General features: G+C 37.9%; 2 protein-coding genes across 4 annotated transcripts in view; both read left to right on the top strand.

Annotated features, from left to right (window-relative positions):
- The window catches only part of LOC111160889 (SOS Ras/Rho guanine nucleotide exchange factor 2), a 79,001-nt gene extending 63,265 nt beyond the window's left edge, over positions 1 to 15,736 (top strand). For all 3 annotated transcript variants that reach the window (XM_022524291.1, XM_022524295.1, XM_022524288.1), the window contains 5 exons: positions 1,049 to 1,165; positions 2,356 to 2,617; positions 3,160 to 3,201; positions 13,035 to 13,144; positions 13,999 to 15,736. In XM_022524291.1, the coding sequence (XP_022379999.1) occupies positions 1,049 to 1,165; positions 2,356 to 2,617; positions 3,160 to 3,201; positions 13,035 to 13,144; positions 13,999 to 14,508 (1,041 nt within the window). In that variant the 3' untranslated portion in view covers positions 14,509 to 15,736. The remainder of the gene's footprint in view (positions 1 to 1,048; positions 1,166 to 2,355; positions 2,618 to 3,159; positions 3,202 to 13,034; positions 13,145 to 13,998) is intronic.
- A 616-nt stretch (positions 15,737 to 16,352) lies between these two features.
- On the top strand, positions 16,353 to 22,599 carry LOC111161182 (valosin containing protein lysine methyltransferase). Its single transcript, XM_022524743.1, has 6 exons — positions 16,353 to 16,647; positions 16,750 to 16,860; positions 17,028 to 17,100; positions 18,115 to 18,234; positions 19,279 to 19,383; positions 21,492 to 22,599. Exons 1-6 carry the CDS (start codon positions 16,385 to 16,387, stop codon positions 21,504 to 21,506), a joined length of 687 nt encoding a protein of 228 aa, XP_022380451.1. The 5' UTR covers positions 16,353 to 16,384; the 3' UTR covers positions 21,507 to 22,599.
- The last annotated feature ends 2,602 nt before the right edge of the window (positions 22,600 to 25,201 follow it).

Genomic DNA, 25,201 nt, shown 5'->3' with positions numbered 1-25,201 from the left:
AAGGTTAGAAAATTTTTTTTTCCATAAAGACAGAAAGATTATTTTATTAGAGGTTAGCACAGATAAGTTTATAATTGTTCTTGAAATCACTTTTGAATAGAACTTAATCTATCTTGTCTCTGGTTTTTTTCTGATTATCAAAAGTGTCATTCTGCGGGCGCCTGGGTGGCTCAGTAGGTTAAAGCCTCTGCCTTCAGCTCAGGTCATGATCCCAAGGTTCTGGGATTGAGTACCGCATCAGGCTCTCTGCTCAGCAGGGAGCCTACTTCCCTCTCTCTCTCTGCCTGCCTCTCTGCCTACTTGTGATCTCTCTGTCAAATAAATAAATAAAATCTTTAAAAAAAAAAAAAAAAAGTGTCTTTCTGGGGATGCCTGGGTGGCTCAGTGGGTTAAGCCGCTGCCTTCGGCTCAATGATCCCGGGGTCCTGGGATCGAGTCCCACATGGGCTCCTGGCTCATCAGGGAGCCTGCTTCTCTCTCAGCCTCTGCCTGCCTCTTCCTGCTTGTGTGCTCTCTCTCTCTCTCTTTCTCTCTGACAAATAAATAAATAAAATCTTTAAAAAAATAAGTGTCATTCTGGAGCATGTGGCTGGCTCAGGTGATGGAGCATGTGACTTTTGATTTTAGGGTTGTAAGTTCGAGCCCCACATTGGATGTAGTGATTACTTAAAAATAAAATCTTTTTTTAAAAAAAGTTCATTGTGAATTATAACTATAATTCTGTTCTAAACACTTTTGATAGCTTACTGGTGATAATTACTTTGTTATAATGAGTAGGAAAAATGTTAACTGTGGGATACTGAGCCATTAAGATGGTAATAAATGAAAATCTGTCCATCTTCTTAATAGAAAATGAAGACAAAATATACAACTCCCGTAGAAAGTGTACAACTTTATTTGAAAGTAGAGAGATTGGAATCAGCAATTCTTACGAACTCTCAGACATTATGTTCTCTTAATTTACTGATTTTTTTTTGTTTTAAGCTGCTGAAATACATGTTCCAATAAGATCTAAAACATGTACTTATAGAAATTTGTCTAATTCCAGAGATTCTTTGAAAACCTTAACCCCATGGGAAGTGCTTCTGAAAAGGAGTTTACAGATTATTTGTTCAACAAGTCACTAGAAATTGAACCCCGAAATTGCAAACAGCCACCTCGATTTGTAAGTTCATTATAATTTTGGGAAAAAAATTTTTAAAACAATATTATCTTCAATGTTTAGTAACATATTACCATTAAAATTCTAATTTATTTGAATAGCTATTTTTCAGTCCTTTGTTTTGCAGTACTATACTATTTCTAAAGCAATATATGCTGTGGGAGGCAATGTTATTAGCCTTTTGGTTAAATCTGGTTTATCCTTTATAGCACTTCTTTATCTGTCAGTTTTTAAGCCTTCCTAGTATAAGGTGGAAAGTTGTAAGAAAGTGAGAGCTGTAAATGACCAGGAAATGAAAAGACCTGGAAGAAGGAGTAAGCAAGTGTCTCATGGTTCTTTTAGCCTGACCATGACTCCTGTCATTAGAGCACCATAGTCCATGGTAGCCACTGGAATGTTCTTCATGCTAAAATTTGCTGCTACAGTTTCTAGTTATTCTTGGGTTTGCAGTGGCAACAGAAGTAGGGGAAGACCAGTTTTAAGTAGTTGAACAGAAAGTAAGATGTGGGAGGAATTAAAACGCTTATAATACCTACTTCGAGTCAAGCAACAAGATGTTACCTCATCTCCACAACAATTTTATCACATAGATCTTATTCTCATTTTACAAACAAAAACTGAGACTCAAGGTTGTTAAATAACTCTTTTAAGGCTGCAAAGCTAGATATTAGCACCCTGGAGATTTTACCTCAAGTTATCTGAATCTGAGTTCCATGTTTTCTCGTTTGGTTACCACTGTGAGATTTTAAAAGGCGGTACGGAGGTGGAGGGTGGGAGACAATGATAGCAGTTTTCTCCAAAAACTTGAAAGTAATATTGTGGGGGTTGGTCATTTACTATTAGGAAGAGAAAAAAAAAAGCCTTTTTTTTTTTTTCCCCTTGATGTACCTAACATAATATGTTGTATATATTATGTCCACGGTAAATGTATGTAAAATTGATACCAATGATTTGAAGAAGTTCAGGTTAAAGTGTTTGGGGAGGAACAAGTTTTCACACAGATTTTCAAGAATTTTATTTCTGCAGTATGAAAAGGGGTTTACTTATATTAAGCCAGTCAAATCCCCGACAGGCTTGCAGATTGAGATTTTGTTGTACTCTCTTAACTATGCTAAGAATTAATAAGGTAGCATTAAGCCATAAAAATGAAATCCATGCAAATTAGTAATGGTAGTTATGTTTGCTTTTTGTAGCCTAGGAAATCAACTTTCTCTTTAAAATCTCCTGGAATACGGCCTAATACAGGCCGACATGGCTCTACCTCAGGCACTTTACGAGGTCATCCAACACCATTAGAAAGAGAACCATGTAAAATGAGCTTTAGTCGGATTGCTGAAACTGATCTTGAATCAACTGTGTCAGCACCAACCTCTCCAAATACACCCTCTACTCCACCAGTATCTGCTTCTTCAGACCTTAGTGTGTTTTTAGATGTGGATCTCAATAGTTCCTGTGGTATGTATTTGATATAAATCATTTGATAAAAAAGGAATCTTAATGTTTCAGATAATTCTTCTCATCATTTTAATTGAACTGTAGATTCCTTTAATTAAACTGTAGATATTAGTGTGGAAAGTGGCATTTAAATGTGAAAATAATGATTAACACAAGGGATTAAAAACATCATTTGTGCATTATTTATGCATCTTATTTTCTAATGTATTCATTAAACAAAGATTTGTTTAGTACCTATTGGGCCCCATATTACTGCTCTAAAGGGAGCGACAGAGTAAGAAAACAAGCAGATATGTTTCATGAAGGAAATTTAAAAAGAGACTGTGAAAGAGAGGGAACTACTTATGCTAAGAAAGGAAAAACATTCCCTCTACAAAGGTAACATTCTGGGTTCATTTCTTTTAAAACTAACATGTCAATAGAGAATGATAAAATTCTGTACTCTCTGTGTTACTACATTTGTTACTTTATGCAAAAATATTTTAAAAGTAAAACTGTACATACCACCTTTCTTTTCAAATTAATTTTTCTCATTCCAATAGGCAGCAATAGCATCTTTGCTCCAGTCCTCTTGCCACATTCAAGTAAGTAAGAATTTGAGTCAGTTCTAATGAAATTAATCAAGTTGATTAAATCTGTATATGAGTATTTGGGTTTTAGCAACATTAAAATTTTTTTAAAAAAATGAATGAAATTCTTATAAATAAATTAAGTTACTTGCTTACAACTGAATACTATTTAAACTTTACTATAGTTTTCGTCATTTTACAACCTATTAATGGTCTAGGGGCTGTGTGACCTTGAACAAATTACTTAGCATCTCCAACCCTGTTAAGAATCAAATGAGATAACGATGTAGCACACCCAGCATATAGGTTGGCACATAATCAACAGTGATTTCATATCAGTTGCCTCTCCTCTTTCCCATCCCAACTCATTTTCCCATGTGGATTATATACTTAAATGTTTATCAGGTTCCCAGACAGCCCTTGATCACTTGTTTCTTCACATGATCTTACTTAAGGCAGTTATTTTAGTAAAACACGATTCTGCCATTCTCATTTATTTCATAATATATGACATAAATGCTGTCACCGTTCTTTCTACAATCATTTGTTTAAAACAACGCAGGGGCACCTGGGTGATTCAGTTTGTTAAACGTCTGCCCTCTGCTCAGATCATGATTTAGGGTCCTGGGAACAAGCCAAGTGTCGGGCTCCCTGCTCAGCGAGGAGTCTGCTTCTTTCTCTCCCTTCCCCCACCCCCCACACACTCCCAGGCTTGTGGGCTCTCTTTCTCACTCTCTCAAATAATTAAGTAAAATCTTTAAAAACAACAACTACCACCACCACCACCCAAAAAGGTACAGAGAAGCTTCAGGAATAATTTCCCCAATCTGGATGACTTCTGCTTCTATCACATTAAAGTGTATATAATTTAGGTAGTAGCATGAGAGTTCCTGTCTAATGAGAAAAGTAAGGTTAGTCTTTTAAATGTTTATAATTCTGTATTTTAATATTTAAATTTTTATCAAAGTGATATGTGCATACAGTTTAAAAGGCTAATAGTGCTTAACACTGAAAATGAAATTGATAGCAGTTCCCTACCCCATGTCTCCCCACATCTTTTCTTGTTCCCTAGTGACACTTCCACATTTTTAAATGGTGTTTGTGTTCTTTTCTCTCTTTTGAATCATTAATTTTAGACAGTTTTTACTGATTTGCTATTACAGTAAATGAGAATTCTGCCCTTGATTCTGCCTAATATACTTGTCACATTTTGGGAAAATATTACTCACTATTAAGTCAAGTATTGTATAGTATGATTATGTTTCCTTTCTTGTACAGCTCTGTTTCATGAAGTTAATGAGAAAGTCTTTAATGCTTAGGTGTTTTTGTTTGTTGGTTGGTTTTTCAAACATCTATTGCTCAGTCTTCTCACACCCTTTCTCAGCGGTTTTCCATAAGGTCAGACCACTCAGGACAGTTGTCAGGATTTTTGTTTTGCTGTTTAACTTGGAAACTTCCTTCCTGGTGCCCTGTGGTTCTGCTCCAGTTTAGACTGGTTGCTCTCTTGGCCTCTCAACCAGCTGTCATCCTAGAACTTTCTTTTGTTGTCATCCTAGAAATTCCTTCACCTCTTTCCTGTGTTTGGATCCTTGTTTTTTTGTATTCCTTGTCTCCTTTCTTTCTTTCTTTCTTTTTTTTTTTAAAGATTTTATTTATTTGACAGACAGAGATCACAAGTAGGCAGAGAGGCAGGCAGAGAGAGAGAGAGAGGAAGAAGCAGGCTCCCTGTAGAGCAGAGAGCCCGATGTGGGGCTCGATCCCAGGACCCTGGGATCATGACCTGAGCTGAAGGCAGAGGCCTTAACCCACTGAGCGACCCAGGCGCCACCCTTGTCTCCTTTCTTGATATGCTCCCTTATTTTGGTAGAGGCACATTCTCCAGTAGCTATGTGAGAAAGGATAAACATATAAAAGTTTTTAAGCTTTTGTATTTCTGAAAATGTATTTAATTGTTAATAGTTTGACTGGATATAGAATTATAAATCCTTTTTACTAAGAATTTTGAAGGTATTTTCCAATGGTCTTCTTGCTTTCATACTTGCTGTTTAGAAGTCCAGTGTCATTCACTCATAAATTGTTCATGCATAGTTTTTAAATGTCTCATACGTGCAGGCACTATTCTAGGTACAAGAAATATGGCACTGAACAAAATAGAAATCCTCTGTCAATGACCTTGTAGTTTCAATCCTTTTTTTAAAACTAGAGTATACTTTCTGTACCAAAGGGACCCAAAAATACAGAACCTTAAATGAAATAGAATTCTATTTCTCACAATAGCCAGAGCAAGGAGACACCTCTGTTTTACAAGCTAGCAGGGCAATTCAAGAATCTCAAAATGGGGCTTCCATCTCTTGAGTTTTAAGCATCTGCTTCACTTGTTACCATTGTCCAGCCAGCAGGAAAGTGAAGGTCAATGGGTTTTATTAGAAAAACATGATCTGCAGGGCACCTTGGTGGCTCCTCTGGTTGGGCATCTGCCTTCTACTCAGGTCATGATTTCGGTCTGGGATGAAGACCCAAGTCAGACTTCCTGCTCAGGGGGGAAGTTGCTTCTCCCTCTCCCTCTGACCCTCCCCCTGCTTGTGCTTGCTCTCTCTCTCTCTCTCTTTCTCTCAAATAAATTAAAATCTTTAAAAAAGATAAGAAAAGAAAAACATGATGTGGGACTTGCTCACATTACTTCTGCTCTCATTCCATTGGTCAAAACTTTAGCTACAAGGGAGGCTGAGAGATGTTGTCTGTAGCTAGGCAGCCTTTTGTCTTGCTAAAATACATGGATCCTATTACTAAAAGGAAGAAAAGGGTAGGTATACTGGGGGACAGTTAGAAGTCTCTGCCATAGTATATTCAAGAAAGTTTCAGAATCTTCTCTTTATTTTATTTATTTTTTTAAAGATTTTATTTATTTATTTGACAGACAGAGATCACAAGTAGGCAGAGAGGCAGGCAGAGAGAGAGAAGAGAAAGCAGGCTCCCTGCTGAGCAGAGAGCCCGATGTGGGGCTCTATCCCAGGACCCTGGGACCACGACCTGAGCCGAAGGCAGAGGCTTTAACCCACTGAGCCACCCAGGCGCCCCAGAATCTTCTCTTTATTACTGATGATCTATACATTTGCAGTGATCTGCTTTAGTATGAGTCATTTTTTTCCTTTCACTTTTCTATCTACTTATTTAGCCCTTTAAAGATTTTATTTACTTATTTGAGAGAGAGAGAGCATGAGAGGAGAGAGTTCAGCGGGAGAAGCAGACTCCCTGCTGAGTAGGGAGCCCAATGTGGGACTTGATCCCGGGATTCCAGGATTATGACCTGAGCCAAAGGCAGTCACTTAACCAACTGAGCCACTCAGGCTCCCTTATTTAGCCCTTTAAATTTAGAGATTCATGTCTTTGAGTTCTAGAAAATATTCCTTATATTGTTTTATTAATAATTTCCTCCCAAACATATTCTCTGACTTGCTTTTTGAGTTCCTTTTCTATATCATATATCCTAGTTTGAGCCTCCAGTTTCGTCTTTTGTCTATCTCTTTATTTTCTTGTTCTGTTTTCTGCAAGATTTCCTCATTTCATCTTCTAATTCTTTTTTTTTTTTTCATCTATCATGATTTTGAATTTCCAAAAAATTCTTTTTAGTTTCTTCTGTTCATACCATTTTTATACCATCCTATTATTCTGGTTTCATGGATTCACTGTCTTATCTCCCATAGGATATAATAGTGGTTTTGAAAGAAATTATTTCTGGTTTTATTTCCTTTCTGAGTTGCATCTGTTAGTTTTGTCTCTTGTCTTTCATATCAGAATTTTTCCTTTCTTGTCTGGTATCCTTAGCTTCCCATATTTTAGAGTGAGGCAGTATAAACTGATAAGAAATGCTGTATCCATGGGCAGAGCTTGTTGGCATGTAGGTTTCACTTTAGAGTAATAGAATAATGAGAAGTTTTTTACTTAGGAAATCCCCAAACATCAGAATCTATGAGGCCTCTTTTATAGGACTGTTAACTTTTCGAAAGAAAGTTGTTTGAATCTTCTGCCTGGGTGGTGTGAACATTTAGTATGAAAATCTGTGTTTTCAGCACAGTCTGGTGGCCCCAGTCTGATGTTTAGATTCACCAGAAAATAAAACCTCCAATCTCCCACAGGGTTTTAATTACTCCTTATATAGATTTAATCAAGTCTTCTGTTTTCATGCCCATGTCTTCCATTATACCAAGTGCCTTTAACTCCTGATCCCTCCTTTCATTCTTTGGGGGCACATTAAGAACTGTTTGTCAGTATCACTAACTGTAGACATTTGGGTTTCATCTTCTCCGTTTGTCTCCTTTATATACTTTGTAGTTCACCTTCTTGTATTGAAGCTTCAGGGTTCAGTGTTTCCTGGCTTCACTGAAGTCTGTTTCTTATTTTCCTTGTTGTTCTGTGGTGGAAATGTTTTTACTATATATATTAGTTTTTTCTAGCGCTGCTCTAACAAAGTACCCCAGACTGAGTGGCTTAGAAAAGCACAATTCTGGAGGCTGTAAGGCCCCAAATCAAGGTGTTGGCAGGGCCTTGCTCCTTCTGCAACATGTAAGAGAGAATCTTTCTTTGCCTCTTCTAGCTTCTGGCCTTCGCTGACAATCTTTGACCTCCTTTGGTTTATGGATGCATCATCTCAGTCTCTGCCTCTGTTGTCATATGACCATCTTCCCTCTGCATGTTTCTTTGTCCCGTCTTCTCTCCTTCTAAAGACCTCTGTCATACTGGTTTAGGGCCCATTTTCGTCCTAACATGATTACATATCTGTAAAGACTTCTTGTAAATAAAGTCGTTCTTTCTAAGTCAAGTCACTGACAGGTACTGGGGTTAGCACTTCAGCGTATCTTTTCGGGGAGACACAGTTCAACCCATAACACCAAGCAATTTTAGAACCAGGAGTTCTAGACATTATTTTGGATGGCAGTTAAATACATTTTCCATATGATAAGGAAAATTTTATTTTGAAATTTAATGGAAAATGTTGAGAATAATTGCATAAAATTCTGACGCTTCTAAAACAAATCCTGAAAGAAAGAACATAGTATGTATGAAAAATGCTCACATAACAATGGGAGAAACAGCAAGACTCCATTAACAATGGACATGAATATACCATTCACATCAAAGTATGAGCAAGCCTATGTTAAAAGTTACTCTCATACATTACTTATCCCTTGTAAGTTGGTGTATTAGTATGACCCCTTTTGGAAAGAATCTGTAAACAACATGTCAAATCATAAAAATGTTCACACCCTTTGGTCTTATTAAATAGGAAATTGAATACTTACTTTGTACAAGCTACCCTGGTAGGTATTATAGATTCAGTGGAAACAAAAAAAGACGAAGCCTCTGCCTTTATTTATATAAAAGACCAATATGGGGAAGAAGTCACATACATGAAGATCATGTTGTTCATCCCACTCTTGGTTTTTCTAACTATACTTTCAGCTCCCTAGTCTCTCTTGCTTATTTTTCTTCGTATTCCCAACCTATAAATATTGGAAGTCCGCAAGATTCAGTCCCTGGACCTCTTCTCACTCACTTGGTTGACCCATCAAGTCTTATATTATCTGTATAATGATAATTCCCCAAATTTTGTCTCTACCTAGGACCTCTCTCTTGACCTTTTGACCCATATACTCAGTGGCCTATTCGACATCTCCATTTAGATACTGAACAGGAATCTCAAACTTAACTTCTCCAAAACTGTGCTTGTTTTCATCCCCTCCAAAGTTGTTCTTCCCACTGCCTCCTCATCCCAGTACTAAACTGCATTCAGTTGCTTAGGCTAAAAATATTAGAGTTATCTTTTACTTCTCTCTTTTTCTCATACCCCAAATGTGATTCATCACCAAATCTTGTTTACCCTCAAAATATATCCAGAATCTATTTCTCACCATCTCTACTGCTGTCACCTTGATCCAAGCCACCATATCTCTTACCTGGTTTATTTTAGTAGCAGCCTAACTTCTCGTCTTCCCCATAGTCTGTTTTCAGGATAGCAGCCAGGACCTTTTAGAATGTAGGTTAGACCAAAAAAAAAAAAGAAGAAGAAGAAGAAGAATGTAAGTTAGACCTTTCTCACCAGTGCTTGAAGCTCTCCAGTGGCTATCTCAAAGTAAAAACCAAAGTTCTTTTATTATTTTTTTAAAGATTTTTTATTTATTTATTTGACAGAGATCACAAGTAGGCAGAGAGACAGGCCGGGGTGGTGGGGGAGGGGAGAAGCAGGCTCCCCACTGAGCAGAGAGCCTGTTGCAGGGCTCGATCCCAGAACCCTGGGGTCATGATCTGAGTCGAAGGCAAAGGCTTTAACCCCCTGAGCCACCCAGGTGCCCCACCAAAGTTATTTGAATGGGCCCAGGGGTTCTATGCATTTTAGCCTCTTCTGATATGTCAGACCTCATCACCTATTATTCTCCCATCACTCACTCTGCTCTAGCTTCTCTGCCTCCTGCACACAACAGACACATTTCCACATCAAGACTTCTGCTTTGGCATTCCTTCTGCTTAGGATGCTCTTCACCTGTTTGGCCTCACTGTAGGATCCCTTACCTCCTTTAGGTTTTTGCCTAGTATTACCTGAGTGAGGTCTTCCCTAGCCATCCTATTTAAAATTGCTCCCCTCCTCTCTCTCTGTATCCACCTTCCCTACCTAATATTTCTTCTCCTAATTTATAGCCATAATACTTTTACTTAATTATCATATCCATTCTCTCTCCCTAACCTAGACTGTAAGCTCCTTAAGGACATGAATTTTTGCCTGTTGTTATTCACTACTACATTACTCTAGTGCCTAGAATAGCACCTGACACTATAGCAGTTATGCAATAAGTATTTCTTGGAAAAACAGATGGATGGATGTCAAAAAATTGGAAGTCACTTACATAGCTGACTAACATTACAGAAGACACTTGGTAATTTTTTCTATTCATTAGTTTGGAACATTGAAGCTATTTAAAATGCTCACAAAAACTGATCTTATAGGGGGTGCTCTTGATAGAAAATAAAATTGAGTTCACACTTCATCAAGGGTTATTGAGTGCCTGCTATGGAGAAATAGAACATAGTGGTTAAATGGTCAACTGTCGGTCGGACCTGTATTCAAAGTCTCACAGCTTTTCCACCATCATTCAGATATTTCTGCTTCCATGAGTGTGTATTTCTGTAAGGAAGAGAAGACCCACCTAAGTCTGACTTAAGCAACAAAAAGCATTCTGACTCACATAGTTGGAAGTCTAGAGGAAGGCCGCTTTAAGACTTGTTGAAATCAGTGGCTCAGTGATGTTATCAAAGACCAGGTTTCTTTTCAACTCTTCAGTGTTTTGTCCAAATTATCAGTGTTACCTAAGGCTGTTTTCCCTCAAAGTCATAAGAGTGGTGGCAGGAGCAATAATGGTTGTGTGCTTTTTTGTTCAGTTAGGTAAAAAGGAAAGAGAAAGGTACAGACACAGACTGGCAGAGTGCCTTTCCAGAAGGGCAGGGAACTTTCTTTTCAGTAGCCCCTAGCAGGTCTTTCACATTTCAGTGGTCTGAACTAGGTCACATGCCTACAGCTACATCCGTCACTCTGGCTGTAGGAATGGATTACGGTGATTGACCTGGTCTAGTCAGGCCCCATCTTTGGAGCTATGGGATAAGGTCAGCTTTCCCCTAAGCAAAAGCAAGGGCTGCATGCATGAAAGAAAAGTAGATAAAAATCTGATCATGTTAAGAAGGTGAGAAGTGAGTCCTATGCCCACTTCTTTTTTTTTCTTTTTTACTTTTTTTTTTTAAAGCTTTTATTGATTTATTTTGACAGACAGAGATCACAAATAGGCAGAGAAGCAGAGAGAGAGAGAGAGAGAGAGGAGGATGCAGGCTCCCTGCGGAGCAGAGAGCCCGATGCAGGGCTCGATCCCAGGATCCTGAGATCATGACCTGAGCCGAAGGCAGAGGCCTTAACCCACTGAGCCACCCAGGCGCCCCTTTTCTTTTTTACTTTTTAAAAAGTATTTATTATTGTGGTGCCTGGCTGGCTTGGTGAATAGAGCACGTGACTCTTGATCTTAGGGTCATGAGTTCAAGCCCCACGTTGGGCATAGAACTTTCTTTTAAAAAAATAAATTTTTTTAAAAAGTATTTTTACTGAAGTACAGTTGACATACAATGTTATATTAGTTTTAGATGTACAACACAGTGATTGGACAGTGCTCTCCATTACTCAGTGTTCACCAAAGTGTAGTCACTCTGTGTCACATATATTATTACAATATTATCGACTATACTCCCTATGCTGTACCTTTTATTTCTCTGACTTACTTTATAACTAGAAGTTTGTGCCTCTTAATCCCCTTCACCCATTTCACCTGTCCCTTATCCTCCTCCACTCTGGCAGCCACCAGTTTGTTCTCTGTATTTATGAGTCTGTTTCTTTTTGTTTTGTTTTGTTGTTCAGAATTCACATATAAGTGAAATCATATGGTATTTGTCTTTCTTTGACTTATACCATCTAGCCTAATACCCTTTAGGTCCATCCATATAGTTGCAGATGACAATATCTTCTTTATTCCTTCATCTGTTGGTGAACACTTGGGTTGCTTGCATTTCTCGGCTATTGTAAATAATGCTGCAGTGACAGTAGGGGTGCATACATCTTTTTGAATTAGTGTTTTAGTTTTCTTTGGGTAAATAGTAGTGGAATTACAAGATCATATGGTATTCCTATTTTTTTATTTTTTTGAGGAAACTCCATATTGTTTTCCACCGTGGGTGCACCAATTTACATTCCCAGCAACAGTATATGAGGGTTCCCTTTTTTTCACATCCTCACCAGCACTTGTTATTTGTCTGACTGGAGTTGGGGTGCACTGGTCCAAACTGGCTGATTAAGCCACATGGGATAGAATCACTGTCACCAAGAGTAGTTTGCTCCGAAAGGGCAAAAGATGCTGGTCAGGCAAAAGGAATATATCTACAGCAGATAGTGCTCAGTCTAGACCCACACACCATCTGCTAACACCCCATCGGCATACTTGAGCTGACAGGACCCATGAGGTGACTGCAGAGGCACAAGATCGGGACAGCAGTCTTTTACATGGAGTAATAAGATTGACATCTTTACTTGGATATCACATAAGGAGTTGACACTCCATGTGTTTAAAATTAAACTCATCAACTTTCCCAACTAGTTTCTGTGAACCCAGTCTTAATATAATGATAAACAAGACATGGTCACTACTTTTATTACGAGTGTTGGTCAACAAGTAGAATTGGTCCGTAACTATAGGTTATAGATTGGGTGGCTCAGTTGGTTAAGCAGCTGCCTTCGGCTCAGGTTATGATCCCAGTGTCCTGGGATAAAGTCCCACATCGAGCTCCTTGCTCGGCAGGGAGCCTACTTCTCCCTCTGCCTCTGCCTGTGCTCGCTCGCTCACTCTCTCTCTGACAAATAAATAAATCTTTAAAAAAAGAAAAACCACAAGGTCTCTGATTATGTATGATCTTTCTCTGGAAGTTACTACAGTTTATATACATTTGTTTGCTTTGTGTGTTTTAGATTTAAAAAGGTTTTTCAGGAAACAGAATCTCATTATGAATCTTATTTAAATTGTATGTTTTCGTGTAGCTATAATATCTGCCATATGCCAGGCAATACCACTGTGCTAGTGCTAGGGATACAAAAATAAATACACACTGCCCTCAAAAAGCTTACAGTTCAGTGGAGAGTATAGGTAAACCAACAGTTAACTACAGTACAGTCTGACATTTGCTATAGCAGAGGTGGTAACAGATTGAAATAAAGTCTTGTGATTTGCACTGTGAATTGTGGTTAAACTAATCTTTTTTACCCCCAGAGTCTTTCTTCAGTTCATGTGGTAGTTTACACAAACTAAGTGAAGAGCCACTGATTCCTCCGCCTCTTCCTCCTCGAAAAAAGTTTGATCATGATGCTTCAAATTCCAAGGTAGTCAACAGGACTTAGGTTTCCTTAACTTACTCAACTTATTCCAAGTTGTGAATCTTCAAAATAATTCTTGTTCTTATAATAGTCTGTCAATTATAATTTGGCTACCTTTATAATTTTTAAACATTTTTTTTTGAAAAATACTTTACCTGCTTATTTCTCGTTAATATTTTTTTCTAAAAAGAGACTGGGCAGATTCACAGATACTCAGAAGCATGTTTCCTTTCTGGTAGAAAAGGGAAAAACTTTAGTATTCAAAGCATTCTTCAAATTTTAAACCAGTACTTTGCAAACTTTAGGCTGCATCAGAATTACCTGGGAGGCTTGTTAAAACCAGATTGTGGAGTTTCCCATTCAGTAGGTCTAGGGTGGGACCCAGGAATCTGCATTTTTTAAACAAGTTCCCTACTAGTACCAGATGCTGCTGGTCCCTGGATCACACTTTGAGAACCACCACAGTAAGCCTCACTGGGGAAAGAAGTAGTAGATGGCCAGAAAGCAGAAGCTGGACATCGAGTTCCCTTGACATCGTGTCCTTTAATGTGTACAAATCTATGTATTCCTTTCACTCACTTGCCTATTATAGTTAAAATGTGTAAATTTTTGAAAGGTGTATAAAGCAAGATAACCTGAGGCTTTATGTTCTAAGATTTCAATTAAAATATCTTATATATAAAAATATTAAACTAGGCACCAAATTAAATGGGGAGTATTTTACTCATGAATCTGATCATTAAATCAGATTAACCTATTTTGAGCTCTTGGATTTAACTAAACAAGAATTTTTCAGTCTTTTAAAGCTTAACAGATTTTTCAGGAGAATGGAGGTGTGATTTAATTTTTTTTTTTTTTAGGGAAATATGAAGTCTGACGATGACCCCCCTGCTATTCCACCAAGACAGCCTCCTCCTCCAAAGGTAAAACCCAGAGTTCCTGCTCCTGCTGGTACATTTGATGGACCTCTGCATAGTCCACCTCCACCGCCGCCAAGAGATCCTCTTCCTGATACCCCTCCACCAGTTCCCCTTCGGCCTCCAGAACACTTCATAAACTGTCCGTTTAATCTTCAGCCACCTCCACTAGGACATCTTCACAGAGATCCAGACTGGTTCAGAGACGTTAGTACCTGTCCAAATTCGCCAAATACTCCTCCTAGCACACCCTCTCCGAGAGTACCACGTCGATGCTACGTGCTCAGTTCTAGTCACAACAACCTTGCTCATCCTCAAGCTCCCCCTGTTCCACCAAGGCAGAATTCAAGCCCCCACCTACCAAAACTGCCACCAAAGACTTATAAACGGGAGCTTTCGCACCCTCCGTCATACAGACTGCCTTTGCTAGAAAATGCGGAAACTCCTCAATGACCTTAGCCATATGTAGTCATTGACACTGGAATGGTATTTGTAAAGGGTTTTTTTTTAATTTATTCAAAAAAGTCATAGTATTTTAGTACTTTTTACAAATAATGCTCTTACAGAAATGCTACTGATCAAATAAGCTTTTAAAAATTGGTAAAATAAAAATAACAAAAGTCCTTTATCATTATCCTCAGGTGATCAGTAGCATTGCCTTGTCTTGGATCCTCAGTGCTGCCAAAAGGCCAGTATAAAGAATTTATATTTGCACTGTAGACTCTGCTAAAATATGGTTTAAAGTGACATTGATTGCACTGAAAGGGGATAGTGCATTTGTGGAATTTTTCAAATTTGGGTAATAGATGCCTTTTTAAGGCAATGAATTTACACAAATATAGGGGGTGTATGGTATTACTGATTTTTAAAACTCTTTGACCATCTTCTAGTTTTTACTTCTAGTTTTTACATTACACAATTAGGAGAATTGTGAAAAACACCCACTGTTCTTAAACTCTTTAATGCCATGTCTTAAATGCCAGAATTTGCTGCTGAAGACAAAAATGGAAAATAGAATGAAAATAATAGAATGCACTGTAAATGTTTATTATTTTGTCAAAATGTATACAGACTACCTAACCCAATCATAGAGGGAAAAAGGGCATGTATCTCATTCAGATGTGCCTTTTGTTTTTGCGCACTATGGTGTCTTTAGCTAATGAGTTGCTTATTGTTTTGGAAAACAAAGTTAATTAATATGCCATGTATGTACAGTTTTGTTTATAATGTATATTTAAAAATAATGCTAATAACCTATGTAAATTTAAGTGACTCAAGGCCTATACTACAGTCTGCTACTTTACTAATTCAGAAATTCAGAGGAAACTTTCTTATGGCATAGGAACCAACTGCCTTGCCCTCAACACCTAGCAACTTTCTCTATAAATCTCATGTTAACTAAAATTAAAAAAAAAATTTTTTTTAGATTGGTAACATTTAAATCAGCAAACAAACGTACTTAAAACTTTATTAAACTTTTTATTCAGAGAAGCGAGTAAAAGTTTTATTTGCCATTTGGACTCCTGGGTTCAAAGTGATGAAAAAGCGTGTTTTGCTGATAGTGCTGTAGCAGCAGTTGTAACCAGAAGCCACGTTGTTTATTTACTGGTCTGTGGCCTTTTACTGTGCTTTGTATCAGAGTTCTTAACAAGATTAATAAATCACCCCAGTCCTAATTTTTAAAAGACTTTTAAATACGTGTTTTCATTAATAAGGAACAAGTGGAGATATTGTTGAGTTCTGTGTAAATACATACAACCACATTATTTTCAATATTTGTGCAATTTACATAATCCCAAGGAATTTAAGTGATATAAATTTTATTAGGATAACTTTGTCTTAACTGTTAAAACGCAATCAGCAAGCTTCCAGCAACCATTTCTATGCATTCAGATGAAGAATTAGGAGCATGGTAGGAAACCCTTGATAAAAGAGGATTGCAGCCTCCCTGGTAGGACCTTGGAAGCTGCCTGGATTTAAGGCCGGTAACTACCGAGTGAAATTGGTCTCCAGGTAAAAAGTCTTGAGTTTGCCTTTGTTTTTTAAAGAGGTGACAATATTAGCTTTGTCTGGAAGAGTGAATTAAACTGCCCGTTTGTAAAGCCAGGCTTATAATTTAGAGGAGTGAGCCTGACCAACACCAAGAAGCGGGTGGCCTGGTGCTCGACCACGCCCAGGTAATGCTGTCTTCTTGGCCTTGTACTTTTGCGCACGCGCAATGGTGTCAACTTCGCCACTAGGAGGCGCCGGGCCCTCTTCAGGCCGGTCTTGGGGCGGTGCATGTGGCTGTGACGTCACTGCACGCGCCACATCTTGTTGCCGGGCAGCGATGGCGGCTACTCTGGAGTCCGCGGAAGACCCACTGCGGAACTTTGTTCGAGTTTTGGAAAAGCGAGATGGCACGGTGTTACGACTGCAGCAGTATGGCTCCGGCGGCGTGGGCTGCGTTGTTTGGGACGCTGCCATTGTCCTTTCTAAGTACCTAGAAACGCCAGGGTTTTCCGGGGATGGGGCCCACTCTCTGAGCCGGCGGTCCGTGCTGGAGCTGGGCTCCGGCACTGGGGCCGTAGGGCTCATGGCTGCTACCCTCGGGTAAGAGCTGGCAGGAGGGGTGGGGGGGCTGCTTTGTTAGGGAAATCCGGATTCCTGGGTTACCACGCTTGTGCCTACACTTCAGTCCACGTTATTTTATAGGGCTGATGTTGTGGTCACAGATCTTGAGGAATTGCAGGACTTGCTGAAGATGAATATTAATATGAACAAGCATCTTGTCACTGGTTCTGTTCAAGCCAAGGTACTGAAATGGTTTGTATGGCCTTTCAGCTTGTTTTAAGATAACGATTCTATTTTGCTTTAAATTGCGTTTCACTACAACCATAGTTAATACGAAGGGGACTTTCCAGAACTTGTTTATAAAACAGTGTTTTAAATTATTAAAGCAACAATTAAATATTTTGGTTGATATTTTTAAGGGGGGAAGAAATAGAAGACTTTCCTTCTCCGCCAGACTATATCCTGATGGCCGACTGCATATACTATGAAGAGGTGAGTATTCATTGAGTGAAGTGTCTATCTTTAGAATTTATACCATAATTTGTGGATTCCAAAGTTCACGTTTCTTCACATTTTAACATTTCTGAATGCAAGATATTTGTCCTATAGTTGATGACACAGTAAAGAACATAAAGGTTACCAGAACTATATACATATACTGGTGATAAACATAGACCTGTAAAATATGTTGACAGAAGTGTTATGTGCATTTTACTAGAGACTTCTGTACTATTTTAAAGATTTTGCCGTTTGGATCTGTTATAAAAAGCTTAAGGTTTTTTGTAAGCTCTTCCTAGTGAACATGTTAACCATGACATTGAGAATTAAGTTGCATTGTAAAGAATTCTTTGTTCTGTGGAAAGATTGATTCAGAATGGTACTTTTTTTTTTTTAATTTTATTTATTTATTTGACAGACAGAGATCACAAGTAGGCAGAGAGGCAGGCTGAGACAGAGAGGGGAAGCAGGCTCCCTGCCAAGCAGAGAGCCTGATTCGGGGCTCAATCCCAGGACCCTTGAGATCATGACCTGAGCCAAAGGCAGAGGCTTTAACCCACTGAGCCACTCAGGTGCCCCCAGAATGGTATTTTTTTAAATGGCAGTTTGTATAATATTGTGGGCATTGCGTTTTTAAAATAACAAACATTGAACTAGCTTAAATTCAAGTTAGGGTCAGACTCACTTTTGTGGGTATATCCCAACTTAAAATAGATTAAAATTAATTTTTTAAGGATGAGGTCATTTCATTTGTTTTCTCATGGAAACTCCAAAATACAGTCATTTGAGTCTTTTGGAAACTGAAATCAATACAGTGGTTGATTAGTGAAGAGGAGTTTACCAGTCATTAGTTACAGAGCTTTAACCACTTGTACTTTGTTGATTGACTCAAAGATGGATAAATTGGAGGGGAGTTATAGTTACTCTCCACTTCCCCTATTCCCATTTTATAGTAAATATTAAAATTTTTAAAAATCATAAGTAAAAGTGATATTCTGTTTTGAACAGTCTTTGGAGCCATTGTTGAAAACTCTAAAAGATCTTAGTGGATTTGAGACTTGTATTATATGTTGTTATGAACAACGAACAATGGGAAAAAATCCAGAAATCGAGAAAAAATATTTTGAGGTAAGTACTAGATCTGTTTTTGTTGTGCTTTACATGATTTCAGCGAGGCTTTATGTGACTGTATGTTCAAGTATATTAAGGTAATTTTGAGTGGGGAACACATTCCACTTGTATGAATCCAAGGAGAGTATCCTTCGTTGCCCACCATTCTACTAAGCTTCTCCCCGAACCTTTTGCATCTTTTCTAATCCTTTGTTACTTTTTCTTTTCTAATTAGTCAATCTAGTATCTACAAAACAACCCAAAATAATAATGGTGACATCCTTGTCTTTTCTGGGAAAGTTTTCCATGCTTCTTTATTAAACATGATGCTGGCTTTTGGGAATGTATTAATGATGTATGTAGTACTTTTGGAAAGTACATCAGAGAAACATATGTGATATGTTTTTACCTCTGTGTTTTTCTCTACATTTTTATAAAAGCTTTCAACCAAGGTGTCCTATCTACTTTGGGGGGTATTTTTTGTTTTTGTTTTTCACTTTTTATTTTGAAATAAAGACTTATAAGAAGTTGTAAAAGTAGTACTTAGAGCCCCATGTATCTTTCACCCATCTTCCCCCAGTGGTCATCCAAACCCTTTTGATGGGCAAAAATCCATCACATTACAAAGTGACTCCTCCTGAGGGTACATCTCCATAGTCCTGCAATTTATCCACTGAAAGGACTGCTTTGCTTAAATAAGAATGCAAATACATGACTCTGCCTCAGATACGTGCTAAAATTGTTTTTATTTTCATGTTTTTCTTGAAAGTAAAGAATTTAACTTTTGAGACTGTAATTGAAAATTCTATATTGTTAAACAGTTTAACTTGAGTCAGCACATGTAAAAATGCATATGTATCAAGTTCTCAACTCAATTTTTCATATGTATACACCCAGGCAACCACCATTACCTCAAGATACAGAATACTTTCAGGATCTCGGAATGCTCCCATGTGCCCTTTCTAGTCGGTACTCCTCCAAAGTTAACTGTCATTCTGACTTCTGTCACCACAGGAAACTTCATGTTATGGAATTTACAGTATATCTCTTTTAAATTTATAGCTCCTCCAGCTAGACTTTGACTTTGAAAAAATTCCTTTGGAGAAACATGATGAAGAATATCGAAGCGAGGATATTCATATTTTATACATCAGAAAGAAAAAATCGGTAAATACATTCCCAGCTCTTTGTCCTCTGAGGAGATCTCATTAGCTGGGCACTGTCTCTGGGCTAATGTGTGATGCAGATGCTGATTTTGATGTGGGGAAATACTTCTGATGACTCCCTGGGCTCAGGCACTCTCAATGTTCAGATCATTTAATCTACCTGGCCTTGGATTCTCCCTCTAAAAAACCAAAAACAAAAACAGGCTTTTCTGATAAAGATCCTTTCCATCTGTAAATAATAGAGCTTTGTAATTGGGCATTACCTCAGGCAAATATCTTAGCTATTTGTACATTTCTGTTTTAAAATGTCAGTTCTGACTTTTGTGAACTTTCTCCAACCATTCACATTTGGCAAATAGTCCAAAGTAAAGTATAACAAGGTAGATCTGTCCAGTAAGTAGAAATGCACTCAGTTAAATAGAATTTATGTATATTTCCCCTTTTTTGTTCCTTCCTTTACCTGTTAACATTAATTACATTTTTATATAAGCTGCCTCTGTATGCCTAGAGTGTGCACGTGTAGAGGGGAAGAATTGTATTTCATCCATTTTGTATCACCTTTTATATATGTGACCAGTAAAAGGCAAGACATGATCTAGTTTATGAATTAAGGATGCTAAATTTAGTTAGTCCTACTTGTTTCTGTTATCTTTGCTTTGATTGAATTCTCAGTGATGAAGTTTTCTGATTATGTGAATTCTAGTCAAAAGCAAATAGCTTGTAATTTGGGGGATTAAGGCTAAGTGTTAGAACTGTAAGGAAAAAGAAGTGGTGGGATTAGTAATTCAGATCTGCTTTCATTTGGCATAGTGCTGGAGATAGATAAATTTTAAAAATATTTTATGCCTTAAGGAATCTGGTTTTAGTTCAAGCTGTTGTGTAGTTTAAAAGTAGAATTTTTTTTGAGGCTTAAAGATTTTGTGTCTCCTAAATGTAAAGGCTTTTTTTTTTTTTGGCAAAGAATTACTTCTTTTTACAAAATTCATAAAATTCACCCTTTTAAAATGTACAGTTCAGTGGTTTTTAGTATATTCACAGAGTTGCATAAGCGTTACCACTTTAGTTCTAAACATTTTTTATCACCCCAAAAAGAAACCCCATACCCATTAGCAGTCATTTCCTACCCCTGCCTCTCCCTAGCCCTTGGCAGCCGCCAGTCACTTCTCTGTCTGTGGATTGCCTGTTCTGAATGCTTCACAGAAGTAGAATCACACACTGTGTGGCTTCCTGTATCTGGCTCCTTTTAGTAGTTTTATAAGAAAAATACAGTTTTAATATTTCTTTGATACTATACCTTATCCATCCATTCATCAGTGATTGGACATTTCAGCCATTTTTCACTTTTTGGCAATAATGAAGAATACTGCTGTGAATATTCATGTAAGAATTTTTGTGTGACTTCCGTTTTCAAATCTCTTGGGTATATACCTAGAATAGAATTGCTGGGTTGTATGGGAACTCCATATTTAACTTTATGGGGAATTTGCCAAACTGTACTCCAAAGCTGCTGTACTGTTTTATATTCCCACTGGCGGTAGCTGAGGGTTGTGATTTCTTCATCTCTTCACCAGTGCTTGTCATTGTCCATCTTTTTGATTGTAACCATCTCAGTAAGAGTGAATTCATATCTCATTGTGGTTTTTATTTTCATTTCCTGAATGACTAATGTGGAATGTCTTTACATGTATTTATTGGCCTTTTGGATATCTTTACAGAAATACTTTCCCTGTTTTTAAATAGAGTTGTCTTCTTACTGTTGAGTTGTATCTGTTCTTTATTCTGGATACTAGACCCTTACCAGATACGTGACTTTCAAATATGTTATCCCGTTCTGTGGTTTGTCTTTTTTTTTTTTTTTTCTTTTTCTTGATAGTATGTCCTTTGAAGCACAAAGCTTTTTAATTTTGGTGATGTCCAGTGTATCTAATTTTTCTTTGGTTACTTTGTTTTGGATATCAGCAAGAAAACCATCTCTTAAAATTATGGATGGTTATTCATTTGAGCTGCATTAGGCATATTTATTACTTAGTATTAAGTACCCAATAAATACTTAATTTTTCATAAGAAATCAATCTTTAAAGTTTTCTTTTTTTTTTTTTTTTCTTATAGAAATCTCTGTCGTGAAATCTTTAGTCACCTTACCCAAGCCTCTAACAACCTGGGTAAGCTAAATATATGAATGGAGCATGTGAATACAGCATGGGAAGATTGTGTTCACAGATTTTTCCAGCATGTCCATAGAGATTCGATATATAACTGACAACCACCATGGGCTACCTGCAATTTGAAAATGATTACTGACTGCCTGTCTGCCAGCGGGCCTGAAATCCACTTTAGTTTACTTGTAGCTCAGCTTCAAGTTCTGCTTAAAAGAAAATTGTGTATCAGTCACTCCTCAAATGAAAGATAGGTGTTGAGGTTTGCCTTAAGTCTACCAGAAGTAAACAGTGAAGTGGCATGGTTGACTTGGCATTATTGTCAGGAAACTGGAGATGAATTGATCCAGTTTCTAAAGAGAGACATCTATTACTATGTAATTCTGTTTAAGTTGCAACTAGTAAAATTTAGTTGTCTTCAAGATAAACAAATCTAAAAGTTGGTTTTTATTTTAATGTAATTATGCATTGGTTTTTATCGTATGTGTCTTCCACTTCATTGCGGTTATTACGATAGCATTAATATTGAAATGTTCTTAAAACAAAAACCTGAAAATGCTGTTTTGTATACTATTAGCCAAAGTTTTATTCTTTTCCTCCACCATACATGTCTGTGTGATTTAGATAGTAATTTATACTGTAATGAGTTGGTAGGAATGAAAGTAAGAAATCAGGAGGGGGAAAAGGTATCTTTACAAACTTTTTCGTTTGCGAATGGAGCAAGAATAAAAGCCCAGTTTCAGGCTTGTGCACTTAGGTGGCTCTTGCACTTTTTGTCGCATATATCTTCCAGGAAAATGGCTAAAATCACCAGTGTTTACATGAAACAGAGAAATGTTTTTAAGTAACTACAAATGTGGCTCTATATATATTTACCAAGTGTTTTGATTCTATGTATTCTCTGTTTTATCTTACAATGATAATCATTTCACAGACTGATCTGTCAAGGACTTGTTACACCAGTTTTGAAGAGTAATACTAACTGGATAGAATTCTGGTACCTGTAGGCATTGGTGCTAGGTGGCACATTTTATGTATTAAAATAAACATTGTTTTTGAGATTCTGTGATTTTGTGAATGTTTCAGAAATAGCTTTGAAGAAAATGAACATCTAAATCAGGCTTTCCAGAAAAAGAAAAAGAAACCCTATTTAGAGAAATTAAAGATCCAAGTGAAAGAACCATTCTTTCTTTCAGGTTTCCTTTGGTCTTTAAAGTTTGTCTTGCTGTTCTTTTTCAGAATACCTTGTTCATACTGCCCTTAGCATTTCATTAACCAGTTTACAAACAGTTTAACCTAAATACATGATTCTTTGTTAGTTACAGATAGCACCAGTTATTATTAGTGAAGTCTTGGCACAGATGACTACTTTCTAGCCTATTCCATAACATTGTGCAACTTAAATAAGTCTGACATTGACCAGCTATAGTAATCCACTCAGATTCTCGATCCCTTTTCAACCTCCTCTTCTTTTCATTATACTTCCAATATTCACTACCTCTGGGTCTTCTGCCTAAAGTGCCCCTTGGCATTCCTTTACGAAAGCCCAGCTCCTTTACCTCACATAGGTGCACCTTACACTCCAAAATTTTCTGGAGGAGTTGGGTGGAGGTCAGCCTCTACAGCTTCGCCAGAATCACCCCTTTACTTGTGTGTGCCTCCTTCCCTTCCCTGTCCTATTCCCACTCCCTTACTTAATTTATCACCTTAAAGCATCACTTGCATACATTCATCACCATCTGTTCTGGAGAACTGACCTAAGTTACTGAATGTAGATTTAAGTAGTTTGTAACATTAAATCATGGGATTTTTTTTTTTTTTCCTATTCTGGAATAAGGCCAGAGCAGAGATTAAAAAGTACCAAATTTCAAATTAAAAAAGAAAAAGGTACCAAGTCTCCACATTGTAAGACCAGAGAACCACTGGTTTGGTAGGACCAGTGAGCACTGCAGGGCTTACTGGGGGCTGCCAGTTCCAAAGAACCTGCCCTATCACCACCCACCATTCCACAGACAGAGAGGCCTGGGAGAGGTCTCTTTGAGGAATGCAGTGTTGGGGAATGGGATTTTGGCTTTTGGACTCTAATGAGTCCTTTAGACTCTCTTCTGCACTCAGAAACCACAGGAGAGAGGCGTGAGGGAACAATTCAAGATTAAGGATGCTTCTAGGAGGAGGAGCCCAACATTTTCTCCACCTGGTTGAGTTTACCCAGCAGATTAGCACATCTGTGTTTTTATTTCAGAGCATGGGAATGAAATTGGAGAGGTGAGAACTATCAGGCAGAGAGGTGTTAAAGATGGGTCCTGCCGGCTCCTGCAGAGGACTTGAGCAGCAACATGGAGAAGTTCAAAGGCAGGTGCAGAAGATGAGTGAGGTGTGATGCCAAGGACTGGGGATCAACCAGAATACAACCAACTCCAATCCCCCGGGACTGCCAGGGCTGGGGTCAGGTGAGAAGACAGCTCAGGAATGAACCTCTGGACCTCTAGTTGAGTGGGGGTTTGCCACTGTGCACCATGAAACCCACAGGCCAGTTATCGGAATGCAGTTATAGCCCATTAAGGTGGCCCCGTTGTAAGGCAGTGTTTCTCAAACTAGGCTGCACATGGGATCACCTGGAAAATTAAAAGCAAACGAAAGCCATGTTTGGGTCCCAATTAAATTTAAAGGCATGGGATTTTTATTAAAGGGCTCCAGGTGGTGTGAGTTTAGCCTAAATTGAGAACTGCTGTGTTAAGGAACTCCTAGCCTCTATTTCCCAAGGGGAAGGGAGCAAAGGGAGAAGAAATACAAAAATAAACCATCCATGATTAGAGTGGGCCTATGCTGCATAGGGAAGGAAGGAGCTTTGAATCTGATGTGGAATCATCTACAAAATAGGTTTTAAAATAAATAGGACAGAGATTTAGAAATTGACTGTTTACCTGAAAATTTGGAGAACCTGGTCAAGAAGGCAAAGATGGTGCTACTCAAGAAGAAAGGGGAGTCTAATAGCTGGAAAAATGAAATTGTTATAGGCTAGTCTCCAAGGACTTGAGTCTCCCCTGTATACCAGTTATAACTAAAGGTCTTTGAAATTGCACAACGTGGTATCTCAATCAGGTATAGTTCACAACCAAGGGTCTGTGAATCTTAAGTTTCATGAACTTGGGAGTGAAGTTAGGTTATTTTTCATTATTTTAAGAAGTATTAATCCAGAATGATGGTGGGATTTTTTACACAGCTACCTTTTTCTTAAAAGTTACCTTGTTAAATGATGCCAATTGCGATATTAACTCAGACTATAATTACTGTATTTTAAGAAGTGTGGGTTATAGAAATAGGACTGTTGTTCTAAAGTTTCCCTGTAGATGGCATTGCTTGACTTTGTCTTTAAACATTTTATAAAAAGGAAGTTGTTAAAATAGAACATTTTGAAATTGAATCACACTTGCATTTTAAAGGTAAACTAAATTAGATTTTAAAGAATCAAGCTACTTATCAGGAGTTGCTTTCAAGTACAGCGTGATTGTCTTAGTGTGTTTGGGCTGCTAGAACAAAGTATAGACTGGGGGGCTTATAAACAGAAACCTTTCTCACGGCTCTAGAGGCCGGAAGTGCAAGCAAGATCAAGGCGCCAGCTTCGTTACCAGCTCTCTTCTCATTGTAACGTCACGTGGCAGA

This window comes from Enhydra lutris, unplaced genomic scaffold, assembly GCF_002288905.1.
Source record: "Enhydra lutris kenyoni isolate GAN:26980312 unplaced genomic scaffold, ASM228890v2 scaffoldscaffold4, whole genome shotgun sequence".
NCBI classification, from domain to species: domain Eukaryota; kingdom Metazoa; phylum Chordata; class Mammalia; order Carnivora; family Mustelidae; genus Enhydra; species Enhydra lutris.
This window is presented reverse-complemented; position numbering and strand designations above follow the sequence as displayed.

Coding starts and splice junctions, on each gene's coding strand:
- LOC111161182 (XM_022524743.1), top strand. CDS start 16,385: ATGGCGGCTACTCTGGAGTCCGCGGAAGACCCACTGCGGAACTTTGTT. Junction 16,648..16,749: donor CTCATGGCTGCTACCCTCGG/GTAAGAGCTGGC, acceptor GTTATTTTATAG/GGCTGATGTTGTGGTCACAG. Junction 17,101..18,114: donor ACTGCATATACTATGAAGAG/GTGAGTATTCAT, acceptor TGTTTTGAACAG/TCTTTGGAGCCATTGTTGAA.